The sequence below is a fragment of the Ochotona princeps genome, chromosome 3 (assembly GCF_030435755.1).
Source record: "Ochotona princeps isolate mOchPri1 chromosome 3, mOchPri1.hap1, whole genome shotgun sequence".
Lineage (NCBI taxonomy): Eukaryota > Metazoa > Chordata > Mammalia > Lagomorpha > Ochotonidae > Ochotona > Ochotona princeps.
The window spans coordinates 75,315,887-75,338,237 of NC_080834.1; the positions used below are offsets into that span (position 1 = coordinate 75,315,887).

The 22,351-nt window shown below is 38.7% G+C and overlaps 1 protein-coding gene across 1 annotated transcript; it reads left to right on the plus strand.

Annotated features, from left to right (window-relative positions):
• The first annotated feature begins 7,098 nt into the window (after positions 1 to 7,098).
• Positions 7,099 to 21,666, plus strand: C3H3orf85 (chromosome 3 C3orf85 homolog). The gene is made up of 3 exons (XM_058661282.1): positions 7,099 to 7,249; positions 19,400 to 19,533; positions 21,423 to 21,666. The coding sequence occupies exons 1-3, from the start codon at positions 7,201 to 7,203 to the stop codon at positions 21,510 to 21,512; spliced, it is 273 nt and encodes a 90-aa protein (XP_058517265.1). The 5' UTR covers positions 7,099 to 7,200; the 3' UTR covers positions 21,513 to 21,666.
• Positions 21,667 to 22,351: the final 685 nt, after the last annotated feature.

Below are 22,351 nucleotides of genomic sequence, written 5' to 3' on the forward strand. Positions count from 1 at the left end.
AAAGAGTAGTTAATTCAAAGTGGAGATCACTACGCCAAAGCAGTACTTCCTTCCTTTTGTATCCAACCTCTGCAGATGAAAACCACTGTGAATCCAAAAGGTACTCAGTACTCATATTATTATCCATTTTCCCATAGAAACAATTTGATTCAACAATTTGATCAAGCCCTCCATCTTTTCTTCAAGGACCCACAAATTTTCAGCAACACGTTGAATCCTTTGCAGCTAGAATCCAACAGTTGTTGTTGTACGCATTAGGTTGGAGCACATGCACTTACACTTTGGTCCTGAGAAAACCACACTGGTGAGGGCTCAATTACAGGTTGTAACAGAAAACGCATCAAAAAATGATAGAACAGCTTCTACTGCGAATCTATTCTAAAATATCAGCTTTATCTTCTGAGATTACTACAGCCGTGGGAACAGATTGCTTCCCTGTGGCACTAATACTAATGCCCAGAGAGCTACCTGCAGAGAAAATCTGGCCTCTTTCACTGCTTCGGTGAATTTCCAGAGATGTTTTCTTTGCTTTCAGCTCAGTGAAGTGCGGACAACTTAGTAAATGACAGACTGCATTCTGACAGCGAGCCAATTGGGCAGGGCCCCGTGATAGTTCTGTGATCTGTCAACTCCTGGTACATTGCTGACGCGCAATAAGCGTCACGTATGTCAGCGATCAATTATTCAGTGTGTAATGAGGAAAATGCCTGGCGGAATCAAAAAGCTGTGTGAGTGATTCTGTGAGAACCATTTTTTTCTTTCTACTTCTTTTTTAAAATTGTTATTATCATTTTATGATACAGTTCCATAGGCTCTGGGATTTCCCTTACCACCTGACCAAATCCCCTCCACCCACCCGCACTGAGTTCATAAGCAGTCATCACTGCGGGGGTCGACAACAGCAGAGTTCAGCATCCTATTATCAAGACATAGTTAACAGATTCACTTAAATTCTGCCTTTGACCTGGAAGTAGAGATGCATACTGCATTGCATCCTCACATCTGGATATGATAGTCTCCATTACACAGTTACTATGCATCCCCTTAAATGAAAAGCCACAACACAAAATCAACAACGGGGAGAAAAACAGAAATTTACAATGCCATGAAGTTAAATAACATGCTACTGAATGACTAATGTATCACTGAAAAAAAAATGAAAAGGAAAATCAAGAACCTTCTTGAAAAAAAGTGATGCTACTGTATGATCTATGAGTCAGTGAAGAATTTAATGAGAAAAAACTGTTATGAAGAAATGAAAATAAAAACAAAAACAGTAAAATCCATGAGACATAGTTTCTACTGATCTTTGTGAGATATGTCTCCTGTAGGCAACAGATAGATGGATTTTATTTCTTTAATCTAATCTACTAATCTGACATTTGATTGATGAGTTTAAGCCATTTACATTCAGGGTTGAAATGAATGGGTGGTAACTTTGTCCTGTCATTTTAGCAACAGGTTGTGCATTGATTTAATCTTCTGTTGTTATTTTACTGGGATGTTCTTTACATTTGCCTTTGGTATTGGTGGATGCTATTCCTCTTTGTCAAGAAAACGTCTTTCAATATCATTTGTAAGGCAAGTTTAGAAGAGGCATATTCTTTCAAATTTTCTTTACTGTGGAAGAATTTTATTTCATTTTCAAGGAAAAAAGAAAACTTTGCTGCATACATTATTCTGGGCCAACAATTTTTTCTTTTAGAATCTGGAATAGGTTGCTCCATTCTCTTCTTGCCTGTAGAGTTTCCTGTGAGAGGTCTCCTGTGAGTTTAATTGGCATTCCTTTATATGTCAGTTGATTTCTTTCATGTGCACATTTAAAGATCTCTTCCTTATGTTTGATTGAGGAGAGCTTGATTATCATGTGTCTTGGTGAAGATCATTTTTAATTAAGCCTGTTGGGAGTTCAGTGCCCCTCCTGGATGTTGTTTCCCAATTCTTTCTCTAGAACAGGGAAATTTTCTCTTATTATTTCATTAAATGCATCTTTAAACCCAGATTCTCATTCTGCACTTTCTGGGACTCCCATAACTCTTACATTTGGCCTTTTAATAGTGTCTTTCAATTCTTGAATATGTTTTTTTAGCTTGACCCAGCTCTGCCTCCAGCTTTTTGTTTGTTTCCCCCTAGTGACAAGAAATGTCTTCCAATTCTGAGATTCTTTCTTACGCTTCATTCATTCTATTTTGGTATTGATACCTGAAGATGTCAGTCTGTCCTCCACATGATGTGAAACCCTCATCTTCCCAACCCAAGGGATATAGTGGGATTAAACAAACGTTTCATCAAAGACTGTGTGATCATAATGTTGAGTAGAGATGACACAGGGTCTTTATTAACCACACTTCCTGGCGAGGTTCACTGGTTCAAGGAGATGCATTGGGTCAATGGAGTCGGTGCCTTCAAGGGTAGTTTGAGGTTGATATAGGTGCTGGACTGGCAAGTAGAGTGTGGATCAGGTTTTTGTGAATGAGAAAGTTATTTACAGGTCATAATGGACTTTGTGTTCAGCCAATCCTGGAAAGCTCTGCACCGTATCTGGGTGTGGGAGTGGGAAAACTGCTTTGGGGGTGGGGGGGGTTGTTGGTGCTTCTCCACCATGATAGACCCCCTTCCCTAGTCAGCCCTACAACTCTGAACTGCCTGTGTCCATAAAAAGGGGTAACTGTTACTCAAGTCATTAAACTAGATTTCTAAACAACATCAAAGCTAAGGCATCTCTGACCGCAGTAAATGTTTAAAGTAAAACAAGGGCAGAATACATTTCTCCTAAATTTTAGCTGCATTCTCCAAATTAACCCACCTCTTACTGCTTTGTTAAAGTTACATTTCAAAGGCAGAGTAAAAGATATACCATCTGCTTATTCAACTCCTCAAATTCTCACAGCCGGGGATGGGCTACATGGAAACAAGGAACCCAGAGTTCCATCTGCATCTCTCCGAATGGGTGGCAGGTGCTTAAACACTTGAAATATAATCCACTGCCTCCCAGGATGCATTAGCTGGAAATTATTTTACAAACGGAGTAGCTGGGATTTCAACCAGCATTTCAATATGAGATGCTGGTGTTGCAAGCTGTGGCTCACATTTCTACACCACAATACTAGCTCCCCAGTTTCCTGTTTTAATATCTGGTGGCTGCGTGACTCCATATCACTATGATAGCAGCGACGTCTTGACAGACATGAAGGTACGAGGGATTACAAGGTACTTGAATTAAGATGAAAAGTTAAAGAAATGATGTACCTTTTTTTTCCTTAACAATTCTTCAATTTATTCACAGTTGAGAGCAGAAAGAAACAAGAGCTTTTGCTTGCAAAGCAAAACCATATTTCACATGGAAACTCAAAAACAGCTCTTGATTAAACCAATTACCATATCTGGTGCCTCTATACAGAATTGTGTTCTGCATATTGTTGAAATTTTGTAAGACCAATATCCATTCTTGAGATGTGTTTGCCATATCATTCTCACCCTAAATGTCAATCAATAGCCTCAGGTACAATTGAATATTGCTTTAATTCTTGGAAGGAAATGGCACCTATAAGTAGTTTAACCTGATGATGGCATTTTGCTCAGAATCAAAATTACAGCAAACCTGTATCTGTAGTAAAAACCAGCTTGAGGGCCCAGAAAGCAGTCAATGAAGACTCAAAGCCTTGGAATCCTGCACCCATGTGGGAGACCCAGAAGCAGCTCCAGGTTCCTGACTTTAGATCAGCTCAGTTTCAGCCATTGCGGCCGCTTGGGGAGTGAATCAGAGGACAGAGATCTTCCTTTCTGTCTCTCCTCCTCTCTGTATATTTGTCTTTCCAATAAAAATAAGTAATTTTTAAATCAGCTTGACAATTACTCCTGGGGACAGACATTTGCCCTAGTAGTTAGGAGACCGGGTTGGATGCCCACATACTACATTAGGATGTCTGGGTTTGAACCCGGCGTCATTCTTATTTTTACTTTTCTGCTGTTTGGCATCTTAGAGCAGTTGGTGATGGCTCAATTCATTGAGTCTTTAACACTTGTATGGGAGACTTGAATAAGGTTTTACTAGATTCAACCTGACCCTGCCTTTCTCTATTGTGGGCATTTGAGATGAGAATCAGTAGAAAGCTCTCTGTCTCTCTCTGTTTTTCTCCCTCTCTTACTCCCTCCCTTCCTCTGATACTTTGCCTCTCTATTTCTGCTTCTATCTTCTCAACTAAATAAGCAAACAAATTTTTACGATAAAGTTTCTCCTTTACCAGGTACTATGGGAAAATTCTGTTCTCTTGTAGCAACTCTCTAAGAATCTAAAGTAATTTCACGAAAACAAGAGCCGTCACCGATTTATTTTTGAGAGGATTAATGCAGTTTAAAATTGAATACCACGTTTGGTATAGTATTACTATGTCCTCCCAGAGCTAACCCTGTGGAGTTGCAGTCTAAGCTTCTGTGTGGTGCCAGCATCCCGTATGGGCACCAGAGGATGTCTCAACTCTTCCACTTCTGATCCAACTCCCTGCTTGTGGCCTGGGAAAGCAGCAGAGAATGACCCAAAGCCTTGGGCCCTTGAATCCATGGGTGAGACCTAGAAGAAGCTGTTAGCTTTTGATCAACTTGGCTCTGGCCATTGTGTCCATTTGGAGAGAGTCAGCAGATGAAAGAATTTTTTTCTCTCTCTCACTTGCCTTCTCTCTCTCTGTAACTCTATCTTTCAAATAAAAATAAAAGCAAATCCTTTTTAAAAATATGTTCTTCTGCAGCCACTTTCACTGAGGCCAATGATATCTTCGACTCAGGCCAGAGCGCACCTTGTCCTTGATCACTTCTTATCAGAATCTACAAATCAACACTTTATTAGGCCTTGTTGCACAGGTGGCATGACTCAGCAGAAACTAAGTTGTACTAGCTCCTCATTTCTTTATTTTTTTCTTCTGCAAAAAATATTTTAACCATATTGGATCTAATTTCATATGCTTTTTTCCTACTATTTACATTTCATTTATATGGAAAAGACTGTGGGAGGTTTCAAGGTCTGTACTTGAGCGTAATGACTTCCAAGCATAAAGCATCATAGTTGTAAACAGACTCCACTGATGAGCTGCATAAATTCATGTCACTGGATCTTTCTGTAGTTTATAAATATTACCATTGCATCTTAAAGAATGCATCAATGCTTCTGTAATTTAGATTGCCAACTTTCATGGATTTTTTTTTCGTTTTTTAATTGTTATTATTTTCTATGATATAGTTTTATAGGTATAGGGCATCCCTTATTTTTCCCCTTCTCCATTTCCCCCTGCCATTCACCACCATTTTACCCTATATTAATACAATATTTAGTTGCAGTCAAACAATTCCAAAATTCTGCGATTAATAGCATATGTTATCTCTGATATAAGGAAACCTTCATGCAAAATAGAAAGCAGATATATAGGTGAATAATTATATAAACATATTCCCAAAAAGCCAACTGAATAATGAAGACTGGAGTACCGGGAGATGAAGAAGCACTGCATACATTTCTACTCCTGAGTACAGAAGGACTCCCAACGAAACTGTTAAATATACCTGGACAATTGACAATAGATTCTCTTTCATTACCCATTCCTACAATGTCATGGATTTCAACTTTATCCTTTCAAAGATCACAGGAAGAGACAAGTTCTTGGGAAAACCAGTTAAACCTAATTTCACCATAAAAAAACAAAATTGCTATGTTATGTTTTTTTTTTTCTGCAGCTAATTGATTACAAACTGCAAACTGATAGTGGCAGAGCAGGAAAATACATGCTGAATATAATGTAGTTTAATTCAATATGCGCAGTTGATGCAATTAAATTCAGTAACATTGATTAAGGGCTAATGCATGGGAGACATGACAGTATACAATAGCAGTAAGATACAGAAGCAGCCTTATGAACTACTCAGGAATACTAACAAGTGTGTATATAACCACTATGCAAGGAAATATGGCCTTACAACTAACAGTGTTCAGAGGTAAGAGACAGTAGCCAAATCTTATTTGGAGGATCAGGGAATCCTTTATTTTCCTGGAAAGACAACATTTTTTGGCCCATGAAGATGATTGTATCGGTCCATACTTCCCCCCATGAAATTGAGTTGTCCAGGCAACCCTCACTTGTGGGCCCAATTAGGGCCACAAACAATTTAGCTTACCAGCATGTGCAGTCCCTCTGTTACTGCAAAATGGTGCTCTGCAATGCTTTCTGGAAAAATTGTGAAACCTCTCTGAGTTCAGATTCACTCACCTATAAAATAATGCTAACACCTTCTCCATAAAATTATTGTGATCACTAAATTAATCAAAGAGTATAAAATTCACAGAATAGCTACAATTATATTGTACTCGCATTATATATTTTACTTAAACTAATTCGCTTATGACCATTTTGTGGCAGAAATGGCAGACAGGAAGTAGCTTTCACAGACATGTCAAATTAAATAATATAAGAGAGAAGATAAGTTTTTCTATTGGTCCATCCACATGGCTGTCAAGAGTTTTTTTCTTTCTTAGAGTATTTTCCTTGGTTTTCTCTAAATAGCAAATTTGAACTTCTCCACAAAATTCAGAGTAAGGTGGACTTAACAGATCTATAACGACAGTGGTTTCACCTCCAGAATCATGTTAGATGGATAAGCTTGAGGATTCAGTTGTGTTTGATTCTAGCTATGTTTTAGATGTCTTTCAATGTTTGCCTATTACTCCTATCACTAAGGAAGATGCTATAAACACTGCTATTTGCATTTTCATATAACATAAGCTGTATTTATCTTTCAAATAGTAACTGCTGGGTTGAACAATTATTGGATGATCTGATTTTTAAGAAACTTTCAAACTGTTTCCAAAGTGATCATGCTGTTACATTTCTACCAGGAATGTATAAACCATAGCATTTCCTTACCTTTTTTTTTTTTTAACATTAACATGTGTTAGTCTGTTTGGAAGGTAAAAGTAGTAAATAAACAAACAGCTCATATAAGAACAACCAGTAAAAAGTCAGTTCAAAAAGTCCAAAGGGTAAAAAGGCTGGAGGTATATAAAAAACCGCCTCAAGCAAGAACCTCCCTGGCTTCACAGACCTGGCTCTCCCCAAGTCAGCAGCAGAGGCTTCCTACACCTATAGTGTCTGGTTCGCCCCAACGCATTGCCCAGGATAAATTAAAATAAATAATTTTGCCTTCTAAAATAGGATCATGACCTGTAAAATGCTTCAAGTAGCCCTGTGCTCTACATTACTTGTTGGTAAGAGTTTATTTCTTTTTTGTTTATTTGGTGTTTTACAGCTGTCAGGTTCTTACCTTCTTTTGGCTTTTTCAAGAAATGAACAAGTATATTTTATCTGTAAACCCATTCCGGATTGTTTCAGGAAGCTAACTATTGTGTCAAGTCAGGATTTGGGGCATGCTGTGTGTGGCCATTTTATTCCTAACCATGTATTTACATATTAACATATTACTATTGCTAAGAAGTCTATTCAATTGCTTCCACCAAGGAAATACCATGGTTTTCTTGTACAAAGAAAAATTTTAAATATTTTTCAGAAACTATAATACTTACATAATACCATTAAATGCAGACCTCAAATACTTTGGGAGAATGAATTCATTAACCTTTAGGTCAGACTGTAGCTCAAAGTGGTGTTTGAAAGGCAGATGAAGAGATGAAGAAATCCATCAGAGGCCAGGTGATTTGCTGTCAGATTGACCCAGTAACTCAATGGCTTATATAGTATTGAACTGAGAGGTCATTGGTTTTTATATAGCAAAATCTGAAAATACTTACAAAGGGATAAGCATGTTCACAGTTAAAATTCTGTAGTTTATTAATATTTCTGATAAAAATGCTTAAATCAAGGTAAATTACTGCTTCTTTGAAATGCTTGAGAATCAAGCAAAAAAAGGTATTTTGCATTAAGTTACCCTATAGAAGGTTGTTATAGACAACTGATGATACATAGAAGAAAAAGAGAAATAAATGAGTGTGTGATTTGTTTTTTTTTTTAAAGATTTATTCATTTTATTACAGCCAGATATACACAGAGGAGAGACAGAGAGGAAGATCTTCTGTCCGATGATTCACTCCCCAAGTGAGCCGCAACGGGCCGGTGCGCGCCGATCCGAAGCTGGGAACCTGGAACCTCTTCCGGGTATCCCACGCGGGTGCAGGGTCCCAATGCATTGGGCCGTCCTCAACTGCTTTCCCAGGCCACAAGCAGGGAGCTGGATGGGAAGTGGAGCTGCCGGGATTAGAACCGGCGCCCATATGGGATCCCAGGGCTTTCAAGGCGAGGACTTTAGCCGCTAGGCCACGCCGCCAGGCCCATGTGTGATTTGTTTTTAATACCTAAGCACAGAAATAATTGTAGGCAGCTTTCACAAATGCTGTATCTTGCATTCGAGTCATAATGACTGAAAAATTTTTAGTCGAGTTGCAGGCAGTATCATCAAGGCATACAGAGTCATGTGCAGTGATAGCTCACTTTTCCAGATGAACAAAGTGAGGCCAACTAGGTTTGAATATCTGAGAATACACTGTGAATTACAGTCATGTGCTTATAACCCTTTAGGCTAACGCTTTGTCTTGACGGCTGTGCCGTACAGTTGACATTAGAGGGGATGAGTTGGATTCTTACGAAGTCTGAGTAATGTGTCTGGTTTACATTTATTTGTGAATGTTGCATACAAACAAATCTTATAAAGGAAAACAATTCTGTAAATTCTGTCAAGAAACAAGATTTTCCCAACAGAAAAATATTTTTAAAAAGAAACAAAATATTTTCTAAAACAAGTTTGGAGACACTTGAACCCCTGTTGAAGTGGCCAATAAGTCTACCAATAAAGACAACTGATTGGACTGACTTCGCTTAAAAAATTTAAAGGGATTGACATGGTTTATCAGGCAAAGCTGTCACCTGTGACACTGGCATCCCATATGGACACCAGTACTCGTGCTGGGTGCTCCACTTCTGATACAGCTCCCTGTCAATGGCTTGAGAAAGCAGCAAAAACTGCCCCCAAGCAGTTGGGCTTCTGCCATCCACAGGGGAGACCCAGATCAAGCTCCTGACTCCTGGCTTCACCCTGGCCCAGCCCTGACTATTGCATACATTTAGGGAAGAAGGGGGACTATGAACCAACAAATAGAAAATGTTTTTGTCAAAAAATAAACCTTTATACTAACTAAGTAAGAATCAAGAAAATTTAAAAAGTTATGCTGCATCTAAAATGCATGAAAGAAATAAATAGGAAACAAATAAGGAACAAATAGCATTTGTACTGCTGAGTCAGTCCTTCAGGTTCAGGAAGGAAGTATCAGGTGGCTTCAAGTCTCTAGAACCAGATGCATTCATTATGCTGAAAAGCGTCATTTTCTAGATCACATAGCTGAAGAGTAGGAAACAGCTTGAATCACCTTCTGTTGATTTTTCTCCTTTTTCTGTTAAGAATATAGTCTATGCACCTGTATTTCTTTGGTGCTCTTTTTATTATAAGAAAACAAGCATTTTGAAAAGATGTTTTAGGAGCCAGCATGGTGATATAGCAAGTAAAGCTGCCATCTATCGGGCCAGCCTTCCATGAGGGCACCAGTGGGCGTCCCACTTGCTCCACTTCTGATTCAGATCCCTGCTGGTGGCCTGGGAAAAGCGGTGCCAAAAGGCCCAAGTGCTCACACTGCTGCTACTCATGTGAGAGACCCTGGTGAAGCTCCTGGTTCCTGGCTCAGACAAGCCCAAGTACAGTGGTTGAGGCTATCTGGAAAGTGAACCAATGAATGGAAGATCTCTCTCTCTCTCTCTCTCTCTCTCTCTCAAACTCTAATTTTCAGAGATAATTGAAAAGATTTGTAGACCAGCTATCAAGTAAACTCTTCTCTAGGACTTGGCTCATGTTGGTTGGTTGGAGAAAGGTCACGATGCACTTTCCTAGTGGGATGCTGTAGTCAAAAATGATGACAGGCCTGACTCAAGTGATTATACTTATTAACCACATTCAAAAGTTATCCTACTGATTTCTCTTTTCAAAGTATCAATTTATACACATTAAAAATGATTTCCTGTCCAGAGAGCCAGGAATTATGGTGACATTCTTTGATTTAAAAGAAAAATAAGCCTTCCTTATATATTTAAGCTAAGGACTGCTATCTCCTATGATAAACAAATATTCATTCCTGCTTTAAGTCATGTCAGGACGTGAATTATTTTGGTTCAGTTCTCATGACCACTCTGAAAACTGATACTATGATTTCCAGTTCATAAAGAAGAAACAGAAAGCTTAGGGAAGTGACGAGTTATACAGCTAGTCACAGTTGGATGTTGCAGTCACATCCCACGTTTGCACTAGGAGTTCTAAAAACAAAAATTCCTTTTCTTACCACACGAAGCATCCTCAAGACCCTCACTTCCTGCTGCCCCCAACAATGCGACTCAAAGCAAGCAGCAGAACACAGGCAAGAGCTCTCACTTCTGCACTAATGGAGTCAGTATTACAATCAGTAAGACAGAGCAGAGCCGAGACAGAAGCAAAGGCTTTCAGTGACAATCCCTATTGGAACAAATAGGGAAGAAACCGCACTACATTCCACATGATCCAGCACAACAGGGCTGTTTTGAAAATCAAACAGATTAAATTCATATAAACAGAAAAGCTAAAAATAAATAAATATATATTTTTAAAGATTCATTATTTTTATTGAAAAGGCAGATATACAGAGAGGAGGAGAGACAGAGAGGAAGATCTTCCGTTCGATGATTCACTCCCCAAGTGACTGCAGTGACTGGAGATGAGCCAATCCAAAGCCAGGAGTCCAAAGTTTCTTCCACGTCTCAAAGCGGTGCAGGGTCCGAAGACTTTGGGCCCTCTTGACTGCTTTCCATGGCTGCAAGTAGGGAGCTGGATGGGAAGCAGGGCTGCTGGGATTAGAACCGGTGCCCATATGGAATCCCGGCGCGTTCAAAGCGAGGACTTCAGCTGCTAGACTATAGCACCGGACCCAGAAAATAAATATATTTGAAAGTATTTCACTAAGTAAGCTAATTCTTGAACATTAAACATTCCTTTTGATTGTTTCTAAAGTTTGTGATTTTTTTAAGGTTTATTCATTTTTATTGGAAAGACAGAGTTACAGAAAAAAGAGATAGAAACACCTTCCATTCACTGGTTCACTCCCCACAGGCCCGCAATAGCTGGAGCTGAACCAGTCTGAAACCAGGAGCCTCTTTGAGGTCTCCCACACGGACAAAAGGGTCCCAAGGCTTTAGGCTATCCTACGCTGCTTTCCCAGGCCACTAGTAGGAACCTGGATGAGAAATGGAACAGTCAGGAACCAAATTGGCACCGATATGGGATCCCTGTGCTTGCAGGTGGTGGATTAGCCAATTGAGCCATCGTGCCAGGCCACTAGTGTTTGTATTTTTAAAGCAGTTCTTTCTTTATCTTCTACTAAAATAAAATAATAGACTTGGTTTTTCTCAACAGTCATGTTCTCGTGATTTGATGTGGCAGCTGGAGCTGATTTACACTTGAAACAATTTAGGGGTTCATGCCCATGCTGTTGACCTGCAGTCAAATCTGTTTGTAAAGTTCAAGTATGACTTCTGGTTTTAGACAGGGAGAAAAATAAACTGCCTTTGGTCTTTCTTTTATTGTTCTAACTCTTGTTTTTCACTCCTCAGTTAGTAACCAATGCCGATTTGTCTGGAAGAAATTTTTTTTTTTATTTTGCTTTGTGTTTTGATAAGAGCTTTCAAGCTCACATCTTCCAGCATGAAGCCTGTCCGTTGCTGCCACTCCTTCTCTTTTTTCCTTCTTTGCAGCTATAGGAAGAAAAGTGTTTTCAGTCATTCCTTTGGTCCTACACTTCCTGGCAGGATCTGATAGAGTTTTAGTTTATTTTATAAGATTTTATTCCAAACTTTCTCCGTTGAGCTTAGGATTGAGCTCTCAAGTAAGCACTTTGTGAGAATAAACTAAGAAATGATTTATTTATAAAAAGTCATTGTTTATGTCTAGACTCAGGCATGCTGCATGTCATAGGAAAGCTAGATGTTTATGCTACATGCCAGCATGGGCAAGCGTTGAAAATATGAAACCCTTCTATACAATTAGGCTGTTACCCAGAAGGAGTCACTCTTGAACCATATAAAATGTTGCCTTTCATGAGTTGTGAGTTTCTCTATCCACAGAATTAAAAAATTAATAAAAACCAGCCCACATCCAAAAGCACGTCCAAGGAAATTACATGGCTCTGCGTGCCAGTACTTATGTCGTCCGTGCATTGAGATCATGTTCGCGCAGATTTCAATTCTAATTCACCTGATACTAGCCCTTGCTTCCTTTTTTAAAGTACTCTGCATATCAGCAGATGTAATGTCAATCAGACACTTAGTTCTGAAAGCATTCTGTAAACCAATCTTGCAGCTCAGCACCTTCTCTGCCAGTTCTCTTCCAGCCACCTGTTTGCTCTCTGTTTTAATATCCTCTATCTACACTGATGCTTTATCACATAGCTTTTTCCTAATAATCTTTGATCCTTTCTCACTTTCCTTCCTTTTCTCCTTCCATCCTTTTATGTCTTGATCCATCTCTCCCATTTCTCAATTCCTTTCTCTTCTTCACATTTTCTCTTACAACCCAATTTTCTCCTCCCCATACCATCTCTGCTTCTTGTTTTATTTTTTCTCACCAATTTTTAAATATGTAAAGCAAAATGAGATAGTCCACTGTATTAAATAAAGTTCCTTTTTTACCATAAATGACCCTAGCTGAAAGCTGAAAAAAATCTTTTCACATATGTAAAGAAAACTATTTTTTCAAGATTTTTCTTTTTATTCATGCTTTTTTATGTTAACAGGGTCAACATAGTTTATAGATAGAATCTTACGAACAAAGTGGTATTGCCTTTCTCCTTCCCTCTCTTCGTCTCTCTACCCATCTCCCTCCCAATCCCCTTCCCTCTGCTTTTAAAGAAAATTATCAACATTAAAAATTTTATTTTAAAGAATGTTAACATTTCTCTCAGAAAGACAAAAAACTCTTATATTAACAGTGATTTCTGAAAATGTTATATTTCCAAGATGTTTGTATGTTCTGTTTTCATAATCCTTTTCTCCTTAATTCTTAGTTACCACTTATGCCTCATTTCAGGACTTAGGATTCTATCTGTACATAATTTCCTGGGATCTTATTTCATCTTTAAAGAGAAAGGGGGGGCCCTGGTGCAATAGCCTAGCTGCAAAAGCCTCCCCTTGCATGTACCAGGTTCCTATATGGGTACTGATTCATATCTCAGCTGCTCCACTCTGTTCCAACTCACTGCTTGTGTCCTGGGAAGGCAGTAGATCATGGCCCAAAACTCTGGACCTTGCACCCACGTGGGAGACTGAGAAGAAACTCCTGGCTCCTCACTTTGGATTGGCTTAACTGGGGCCGTTGTGGCCACTTGGGGAGTGAACCAGTGGACAGAAGATCTTTCTTTCTCTTCTTCTTTCTGCATATCTGCCTTTCCAATAAGAATAAATAAATCTTTAAGACAGAGAGAGAGAGAAGTACATTAAAGGTAAAAATGAAACTCAATGTAATAGAAATAGTGAGTAATGTTATTATTTAAATACTTAATAATGGGTGCTGAGTGCTTTGTTGAAGGATCACATGCTTAAATATTCTTAAACTCATGGCAGGAATTAAGTGGCTTTTTAAAAAAATATATTGATTTATTTTTACCTGAAAGGCAGATTTACAGAAGGAGAGACAGAGAGAGAAATTTCCTCCATCAGCTGGCTCACTCCCCAAAGGACCTCAACAGCCTGAGCTGAACTGATCCAAAGCCAGGAGCCAGAGCCTCCTTGGGTCTGGCATCCACTGACCTCCAGGGTGATAAGCAGTGAGCCAAGTCATAAATGGAACATCCAGGACATGAACTGGGGCCCATATTGTTGGTGTTAAATTAGCCTGTTGAGCCACTATGATAGTCCCAGGACTGAAGATCCTGTTCTTCATCTCTAGTACCAAATATCCAAGTGTACCACCAGCGTGTCTATCAGATCCTCAGGCAAAAAGCTAGAAATGGATAGACTGTGAACCTGCCAGACATTTGATGCCTTCTCTTTCCACTGAATCCCATCTCATTCATCCCAAAGACATGCATACATCGAAAATTACATGAGGGAGGAAATTTATAGCTGTGGCTGACCGAGGATGACAAGCTCCTGCTGGTTTGAAGGTTGTGATCTGTGTTCTTCTTTTTTCCCCGTATCTCTTAGGCTCTCAGACAAGATTGTTGGATTCTCTGAACCACTTCCCCAAATAGTACCCCTTTCTTGTCCTGATTTTGATCAAGTTAAGAAATAAACCAAATGTGATCACATAAGACAAAATGTCATCATAGCTTAAATAGAAGATGTACCCTAAGGTAGAGCTAAATGTTTGGTGACCAGACCCAAACACTTGGCAGATTTAATCTACAATTGCAGGTTGCAAAACCAAGTAAAATGTGTGCCCTGTGAGGGCAACTTGTTTTCAAGAGGAAACAGGAGGAATTGAAATGAATGTGCAGAGTTATATTTTTGGGATTTACAAATTGAATGAGGCAGTACATTCTCTAGAGACAGATTGTGCAATAGGACAAAGGGGGACAGGTGATTACTGTAAATGAGCTCCCTTTATATGGAATAAAACAAAATGTGCCAGCAGACTAGGCCTTTAAGTTTCACATTAGGCTATCTGATCACTTAGTGTACAGGTGCCTGACAAGTGTTTCTTTCCTGTTCATGTGTATAACATATAGAATACACATTTTTCTGCTGTGAGATTCTTTTCTCCCTTCTCTGGCTGATTGTATTTCAGGGAGGTTTCCTCTTTCTGATGATGCTGTATCTGTGATTCTTACACTGCTCTCTAGCCCATGCTGGATGCTCATTTCTTTGTGTATAATGTGAATACATTATTATTTGCTTTGCTTTCATTGTCAGATAGGCCTTTTTTGACCTCCTTTCCGGTTATTTCTGTCTGTCTCATTGCTGAATTTCTCAGCCTGTAAGTTCCTTGAAGGCAATTGGAACTAAACCCACTTAGCATACACTACATGCTTCTGATAACATAAAACCACACAGAGAAAGTTGGCTTTGGTAAATGACTTGTTTGTTATGAATACACTCCATTTCAAACAGAGCTAGAAAAGACTTAGAGGTTGTATAATGCAATCTCATTTGACAGAATAAAAGATGAAGGCACAAAGCTAAGATACAGCTGAGTGACCTTGCTGGTCATTGGCATGACTAGGGATCAAACCTGTGTGGGGCGATCTGTGTTCCCAAAGAGCCACAGACTCTGAAGCATCTGCCTTATTTTTACTGCACAGAATTTTCTGCCAGAGGATACCTGAGAAATGTTTAGATAGAACACTGACAGATCCCATTTAAACTGACTACAAAAGAAGAAGAAAAGACAGATGCCATGCAAGCAGCTATACAGAGAATGCTATTGTTCATAGACTATTGCCAGAAAGTTTTAAAAATTGTTAACCTGGCTGATATTGCCTGCATTAGAGCATATAGATACACATGTGCACAGAGAGAGAGAGAGAGAGAGAGAGAGAAAGAGAGAGAGAGAGAGAGAGAGAGACAGAGAGACTCATTCCAGAATCAACACAGCAATAAAGCTTGGGCTTCAGTTTCCAGTGCCAGCAATGTCATGCGGCTCACCAACTGAAAACCCTAACCTTGCTCTAACTTTCAAGGTTGATAAGTCAGAATAGAAAAGGGAGGGGAGACTTCTCAAGCAGAAAGGATAATAGCATGTCCTTCTATATTACTTGCATTTTATTTCCAGCCCTGCCACTGACTTACTCTGTGACCTCGAGTGAGTCATTTCATCTCTGTGTATCAATTTTTTCATTTGTAATGTAGGATAATAAATACTACTTTCTGTCTCTCTCTGGGTGATGTTATTATCACCATCAATTAATATTTATTAGGTGTCTGTTGGATCTATAATGCTAAAATATGTGCTTTGTCCTAGGGAAGTAGAAGAGACTATATCAGTAAAACAATTTCTATGGGAAAATATATAGAAGATTTTCAAAAGACAGAACTATGAGAGCTTAAAATGGCTATGATATGTATTTAGAGCGTGACTTACTGTCAAGATTTATGTAACAGCCATTTTTTCTTATTATTACACAATGTGTCAGGATAATTGTGGTACTAAACATTGATTTTACTTTGGTGTAATTCTACATAAGACTTTGTAAAGTAATTGCTGAGAACTTTTTTCTAGCTGTGAGTTATACCATAAGCATTACTTACTTAGAAATATTTCTTATTTGTTAACTTGCTGGATCCATTTTGCATGGTAATTCTGTTTTTTAAAAACACTTTTTAATAAGATAATAACATAAAATAGGTAACATTTATGAGTGACACTTTTGAAAAGAATGAAGGGTAACCTAAAAAGTCACTTATTAGTGTACTTGAGCTAAAATAGAAATTTCAAGGCTGGATTGCTCCACACTGGGCACATGAATGAGATTCTCTTTGGTTCTGTTACATGTGACCCTGTTTTCCTATCCTGACTGTCGTTCACCTATTTGACCCTACTTATCACCCATCTGGGTTGGTAGAAGAGCCCCATCCTTGGGTCCCTCCCTCTGTTCTCATTTTTCCCATCCATCCTTTACACAAAGGAGAAAAGGATATTTCAAAGTAAGCTTGTGAATGTATCTACTCAGTGTAGTACACACACACCACGTATTCCTGAGCCTTACAAGTAGAATCAAAAACTGACATATGTATATGAGTGTGCCCTAAAGATATTATGCTAAGTGAATAAAGAACAAATGCTGCATAATTCTGCTGCTTCAGATACTTAGAATAGGCAAACTCCTAAAGATAGAAAAAACAGTGGTTCCCAGAAGCTTGGAGAGTAAGAAATTTCATTTGGGAAAATTAAGTAGATTTGGAAATGGATAGTGGTGAGGGTAGCACAAGAATGTATATGCATTTAATGCCAATGAATTAAATGCTCTAAAATGATTAGAATGCTGGTTTATGTTATGTATCTTTTATCACAGCAAAAAAAAAATGTTTAAGAGTAAATCTGGCCCTATCAGTTCCCATTCAGGGATTCTCACTGATGATTTACAGAATTAAGTTGAAACTTGATGATATGACAGTAGAGAGCCTTTTGAATTGAACTGCAGCTTGTTTTTCTAATCTTGTGTGTGGTAGTGTCTATAACACATCTTTTAATCACATGGGCAAAGTGAGAGTTGCTAAGCCTGAACCTTAGTCAGCTACTTCATTTCAGCTTCTGCTTTTCTTTGGGCTTTAATTCCAGTGTGAATTTCTTAATAGCCAGCATTATTTGCTGCCTATTTTTGCAGCAATGATTGAAAAGAGTTCTTACCTTTCCATCCAATGATTGTCATCAAAGTAAGGACTGAGTTGAGGGAGGTGAGGGACTTCTAACACTGTTTGCAGTTTCGAGAGCGAATTCCTTCTAGCATTTAGTATTCCAGGAGTCTCACTAATCTCACCACTTACCAACCATTCACATTGGAAAGTACTTTTGATGCATTGTATTAGTTATCTATAATCGCATAACTAAGTTCCTCAAACTGCAACAACTGAACAAGATAACCAATATTATTTCAATTGCAGGATCAGTAATTTGGGAGCAGCTTAGCTGAATAGCTCTGGCTCAGTGTTTCTTACGGCAATGCAGGAGAGATGTTGATGGAGGATGCAGTTAGTTGCTGGATTCGCTGGCACAAAAGCATCGGGTACTCAGTTGCTCAGTGGCGTGGCTGTTGGTAGGAGCCTCATCTCATGCTTTGTGCCCTCTTCCTCATGGCTGCTTATGCCCAAGTGCACAGTGTTCGCTAACAATACTTTCTTCTAAATCCTTCGGCACAAGAAAACCATGCTTTACCTTGTTTTGTGTTCAGCGATTGACCTTTAATTCCAAACCAACTGCAAGTACTGAAGAAGGAAGTTCCATATTTTACAGTTCACTATAACCCCAATTCATCCAGAACTTTTCTGTATCCGCCCTATTAATGATGAAGCTACAGATACCTAATATAATGTAATTTGTAGTTAAATTTTATAGTAAATGATCCTTTATTGCAAATGGTATATAGGTTACATTGTGACCAAATATACAGGCTTGTCATAAATGTGTTCTTTCATATTGATTGACTTTCCAGTTCTGAACATTGTTGTGTTTCTTGAAAAGTGCAAACACAATGTAGACAATTAAAAAGATTATTAATATTTAAAAAATCAAGATCTCAAAAGTGATGATTTTTTTTATCACCACCTGTTTTCACTTAATGTTAGAATTGGAGGGAGCAAAATACAAATCAGCTCAATTTAAATGATGAATCGATTATAATCACATATACCAAAATGACAGAAAGGCAGTTTACTTTAAACTGGAAAACATTCTATTTTTTTAAGGTTGGAACAGCAATAATAAGAGCATGGATTCCTCAGTTTGAATTGGTGATGATAACCATTAATTTATCTAATCCTCATTGCAATTTCATGTGTGTTATTCTTAATGCCCTTTAGATATAAGAAAAAACTGGAGAAACAAGTGATTTTCCTAACAGTGTGGTAGAGTTGGAATCCCAAGTATGTAAAAGAAGAAATATTTAAGTAATCTTTTTTTAGTGCCAACATTGGAGTACAGTGGGTCAAGCCACTGCTTGCCAGGCTAGCACTCCACATTGGAATGTCTGCTAAAGTCCCACCTGCTCTGCTTCCAGTCACGTTCCCTGTTAAGGTTCCTGGGAAAGCAGAATAAAATGGTCTGAGTTCTTGTCCCCTGCCTTTTATGGGCTAGATCTGGATAGAGTTTTGGGCTCCTGGCTTCAGCAAAGCCAGTTTCTAGCTGTCACAGCAATGTTAGGAACTGGTCAGTAGATGAAAAATCTTTCTGTCAGACTTTCAAAGGGATAAAATAAATCTTTTTTAGGTATATGTATCTGAAATAGAAACAGACCAATAAACCAAGAGCTCCCAGTTGCTGGTTAATTCTTAAATCTTCAGAAACAATTGATACTGGACTAGCAGCCAGGAATTCAATTCAGGTGTCCAACATGGTGGTAGGACTTAACTACTTAATCGGTGGCCCACTTGCTCCTAGACATATTAAACTCTGACATCTTTGTCCACCCACTACATAGTATTGCTTGCTGTGCTGTATTCTATTCAGTTCAGAGTGGTGGCAGCATTATAACAAAAGGTCTAAGAGCAGCCATCTCCCTCAGGGCTTAGTTTTTCCAGAGTTTCTTTCTCAGAAACTCAGACCTCCAGAGACCACAGCTTTAAAGAGGAAGCACTGAGATGTAAACCATTGCCTTAACCAACAATGCTCTTGATCTGAATTGCAGGAGTACTCGGAGCACCACTTTTATGGGAGGACTCAGCAAACCAGTTCCTACGTCTCAAAAGACACGTATATTTGCAAGATTACTGGGATGCAGATAATAGCCCAAATGCTTGGGGGAAAGCATTGGCTGATCAGGTACTGTATTTGTATTTGAGTGAAATGGTCAAGATCAGCATTGTAACACAGTGGGTTGGGCCACCATTTATAATACCAGCATGTATATGAGCATCCGTATGAGTCCTGACTACTCCAATTCTGATCTACTTTCCTGCTAAAGTATCCTGAAAAGCAGAAGATTATGATTCAAGTACTTTGAGCCCTGCTACTTACGTGGGAGACCCAGATGAAGTTTCAGGCTCCTGACTTTGGACTGACCCAGCCCTGGATTTGAGGTTATTTGGGTGTAGACCAGTGAATGGAAGAATAATCTTTGTGTCTCCCTCTGTCCCTGTGACGCTGACTTTCAAAAAAAATCTTTAAGAGCAGACAAATAAACAAACACAGAAACAACAAAACCCCCCAGTAGTCCATCACCATCTAGCTTTTTAAAATTGGCAATACATCGGTGGTCATTAGCACACTATTAGCCTAGTCCTACCTTATTCTCTCTAGCCACTCTGAGCGATGCATTGTGCCTGGCAAATGCCACCTCTTTGTTTAAGACTGAGCTCACATGAAACCTCCCATGTGAAGCATTTCCCTTTTCAAGGAGGGCATTTGTCCTTCCTTCTTGTCCTTGTGAATACTGTTCACATGTGTATGTTCACCTCTCGATGGAGGTGTTTGTTTCATGTGCTCAAGATCCTTACCTAGAACTACCAAGGAAAGGTAATTATTCTGTAAATCTAATAAAATGATTGCCAAGTAGTCAAGGTTGAATAAATCATTGTGTGTTTGGGTGGGTAGATGGATAATAGTGGTTCCATTTTAATTCAGTCTTAGCTGTTCAACATATATTTTTCTTCTGTGATAATTATTCAAATCCCTTTTTTTGATTACCCTTTGTACATTTTTCCATTCCTTTTCACCCCAATCCTGAAAGAAATAAAAGAGAAATTTGTATTAGACTGCTTTATTTCATGTTCACTTTTCCTTTTTAAGAGAGGTGGAAAGATAATGCTGATCAGTTGGTTCCCTCTCCCCAATTGCCTGCTATGTCTGGGATTGAGCCAGGCTGATAGAAAGAGCCAGAAACTCAGTGCAGGTCTCCCATGTGCGCAGCAGGAATCCGATTGCTTGAGAGATCTGCAGCTCCCTCTCAGAGTCTGCCATAGCAGAAAGATGAAGACTAGATCTGGGTACTGAACCCAACTATTTTGACATAGGCCTCTGAAAAACACATGTTAACCACTAGCATAAACACCAACCCCTATGTTTACTTTTCCAACTGAAGAAGGTATTTTAACTCCAAGACAAATGAATTATTTAAGAATTTCAATTATCTATTATTTCCCCTCTTTCAATTTAGCAATTCGGGAATTAAAGTTACAAAGCAAGTTTATTAATTAATTACTTGTTCACTCATCTTCTCTTCCCTTATGCATCAGGCTTTCATCAGCATAAGGAACAAGGGTTGTGTAAAGTGGTAGGAACTGAGTGTCCTTGCTGCACAGTGGCCTCAGTCCCATCCTCATCCTGCTTGGCTGAGTCTTCATGATCTACCAGCATGAACTTGCTTCTGCTCAGCATTTGCTGATGAAAATCACCAGCTTGATTAGTGCATCTTGTTTTATCCCCATTTCTCTTGAACAGGCATCATTTAGAGCTATTACAGCAAGACGTTTACTTATTTGACAAATTAAATAACTACATGAGCTGGTGGACTGTGCCTTCTTTATGAAATGCTGACATTTTAGAGTACAAAACTGCCTCTGACTGTAGACCGATCCAGGTCATGTCAGGTACATCCATGTAGAAGATTCTACCACACTGGTTCATTTCGGTGCCTCCACAAATGGTGCAAAAGCTACACCATGAACTGCTACACCATGTGCTTCACATGACTCATTTCCTTTCATTTGCAGGCTCATGAAACGTGGCGTGCTTTGAAAACAACTGCACAGTACTATTTGGATGTGAAAACCTTCACATTTGACATATCCACTGTCCAATAAATGTGTACCACTGATTAAAGTACAGCAAAAATGGTGGGAATCAACAAAAAAAGGTGCCAAAGCCACAGTCTTTGAAGAGCGGGGGACAAATCCATGCCATCTGCTAGATTACTTATTATGTCTGTCTAGTAGAGTTGGTGAAGAGTAGTGAAAGTCCATGATGTATAGCCCTAGAATCAGAAGTTTTCGATAAAATGTAGCTCCTAAAATGAAAACAACAATAAAATCTGTAATAATAATATTGATCAAAAGGGGGGCTTTTATGAGAAAAGGAAAGCAAGAAATCAAAAAAATAGTATCATCTAAACATTCTACTGATAGCTGTTGCTTCCTACTGCCATTTTTAAGAGGGCTACCTCAAGGTTCTTTATTTCTGAAAAATAGGAATTTCTCAGATGGATCTGACCCCCTCCCCTTCTTTATATGTCTTAAGACTATGCTTTTGAAACCGTTTTCTTTGAACTTGTACTGCTGAAGGCAGTGAAGAAAATAATCTCAACTTGTATCAGTTTATTACTAGCAGATAGTGGCTGGGAAGCTACCAGAAATCACAACAAGTCTGTAAATGCAAACGTTCTTAAAGTTTTGCAGAATGGATTCAAGTTTCTCTTGTGTTCCTGTGTCCTTATTTTTCTGATTTTGTTTTACTTTGAAGGAATCCTCATATCTTATTGTACAGGTATATTTATTAATCTTTTCATTCAATAAAATTGGAAAATTAGTTGTGGAAAAAGTTGACTACATTTATGCTTTCATTTTCTATGCATTCAAGGAATATTACTTACATCAAATCTTACCTCAAGTCTTCACTTCAACAATTTCTTTTGGACTTGTAAGTT

Coding starts and splice junctions, on each gene's coding strand:
- C3H3orf85 (XM_058661282.1), top strand. CDS start 7,201: ATGACCTGTAAAATGCTTCAAGTAGCCCTGTGCTCTACATTACTTGTT. Junction 7,250..19,399: donor GTGCTCTACATTACTTGTTG/GTAAGAGTTTAT, acceptor TCTGAATTGCAG/GAGTACTCGGAGCACCACTT. Junction 19,534..21,422: donor GGAAAGCATTGGCTGATCAG/GTACTGTATTTG, acceptor TTTCATTTGCAG/GCTCATGAAACGTGGCGTGC.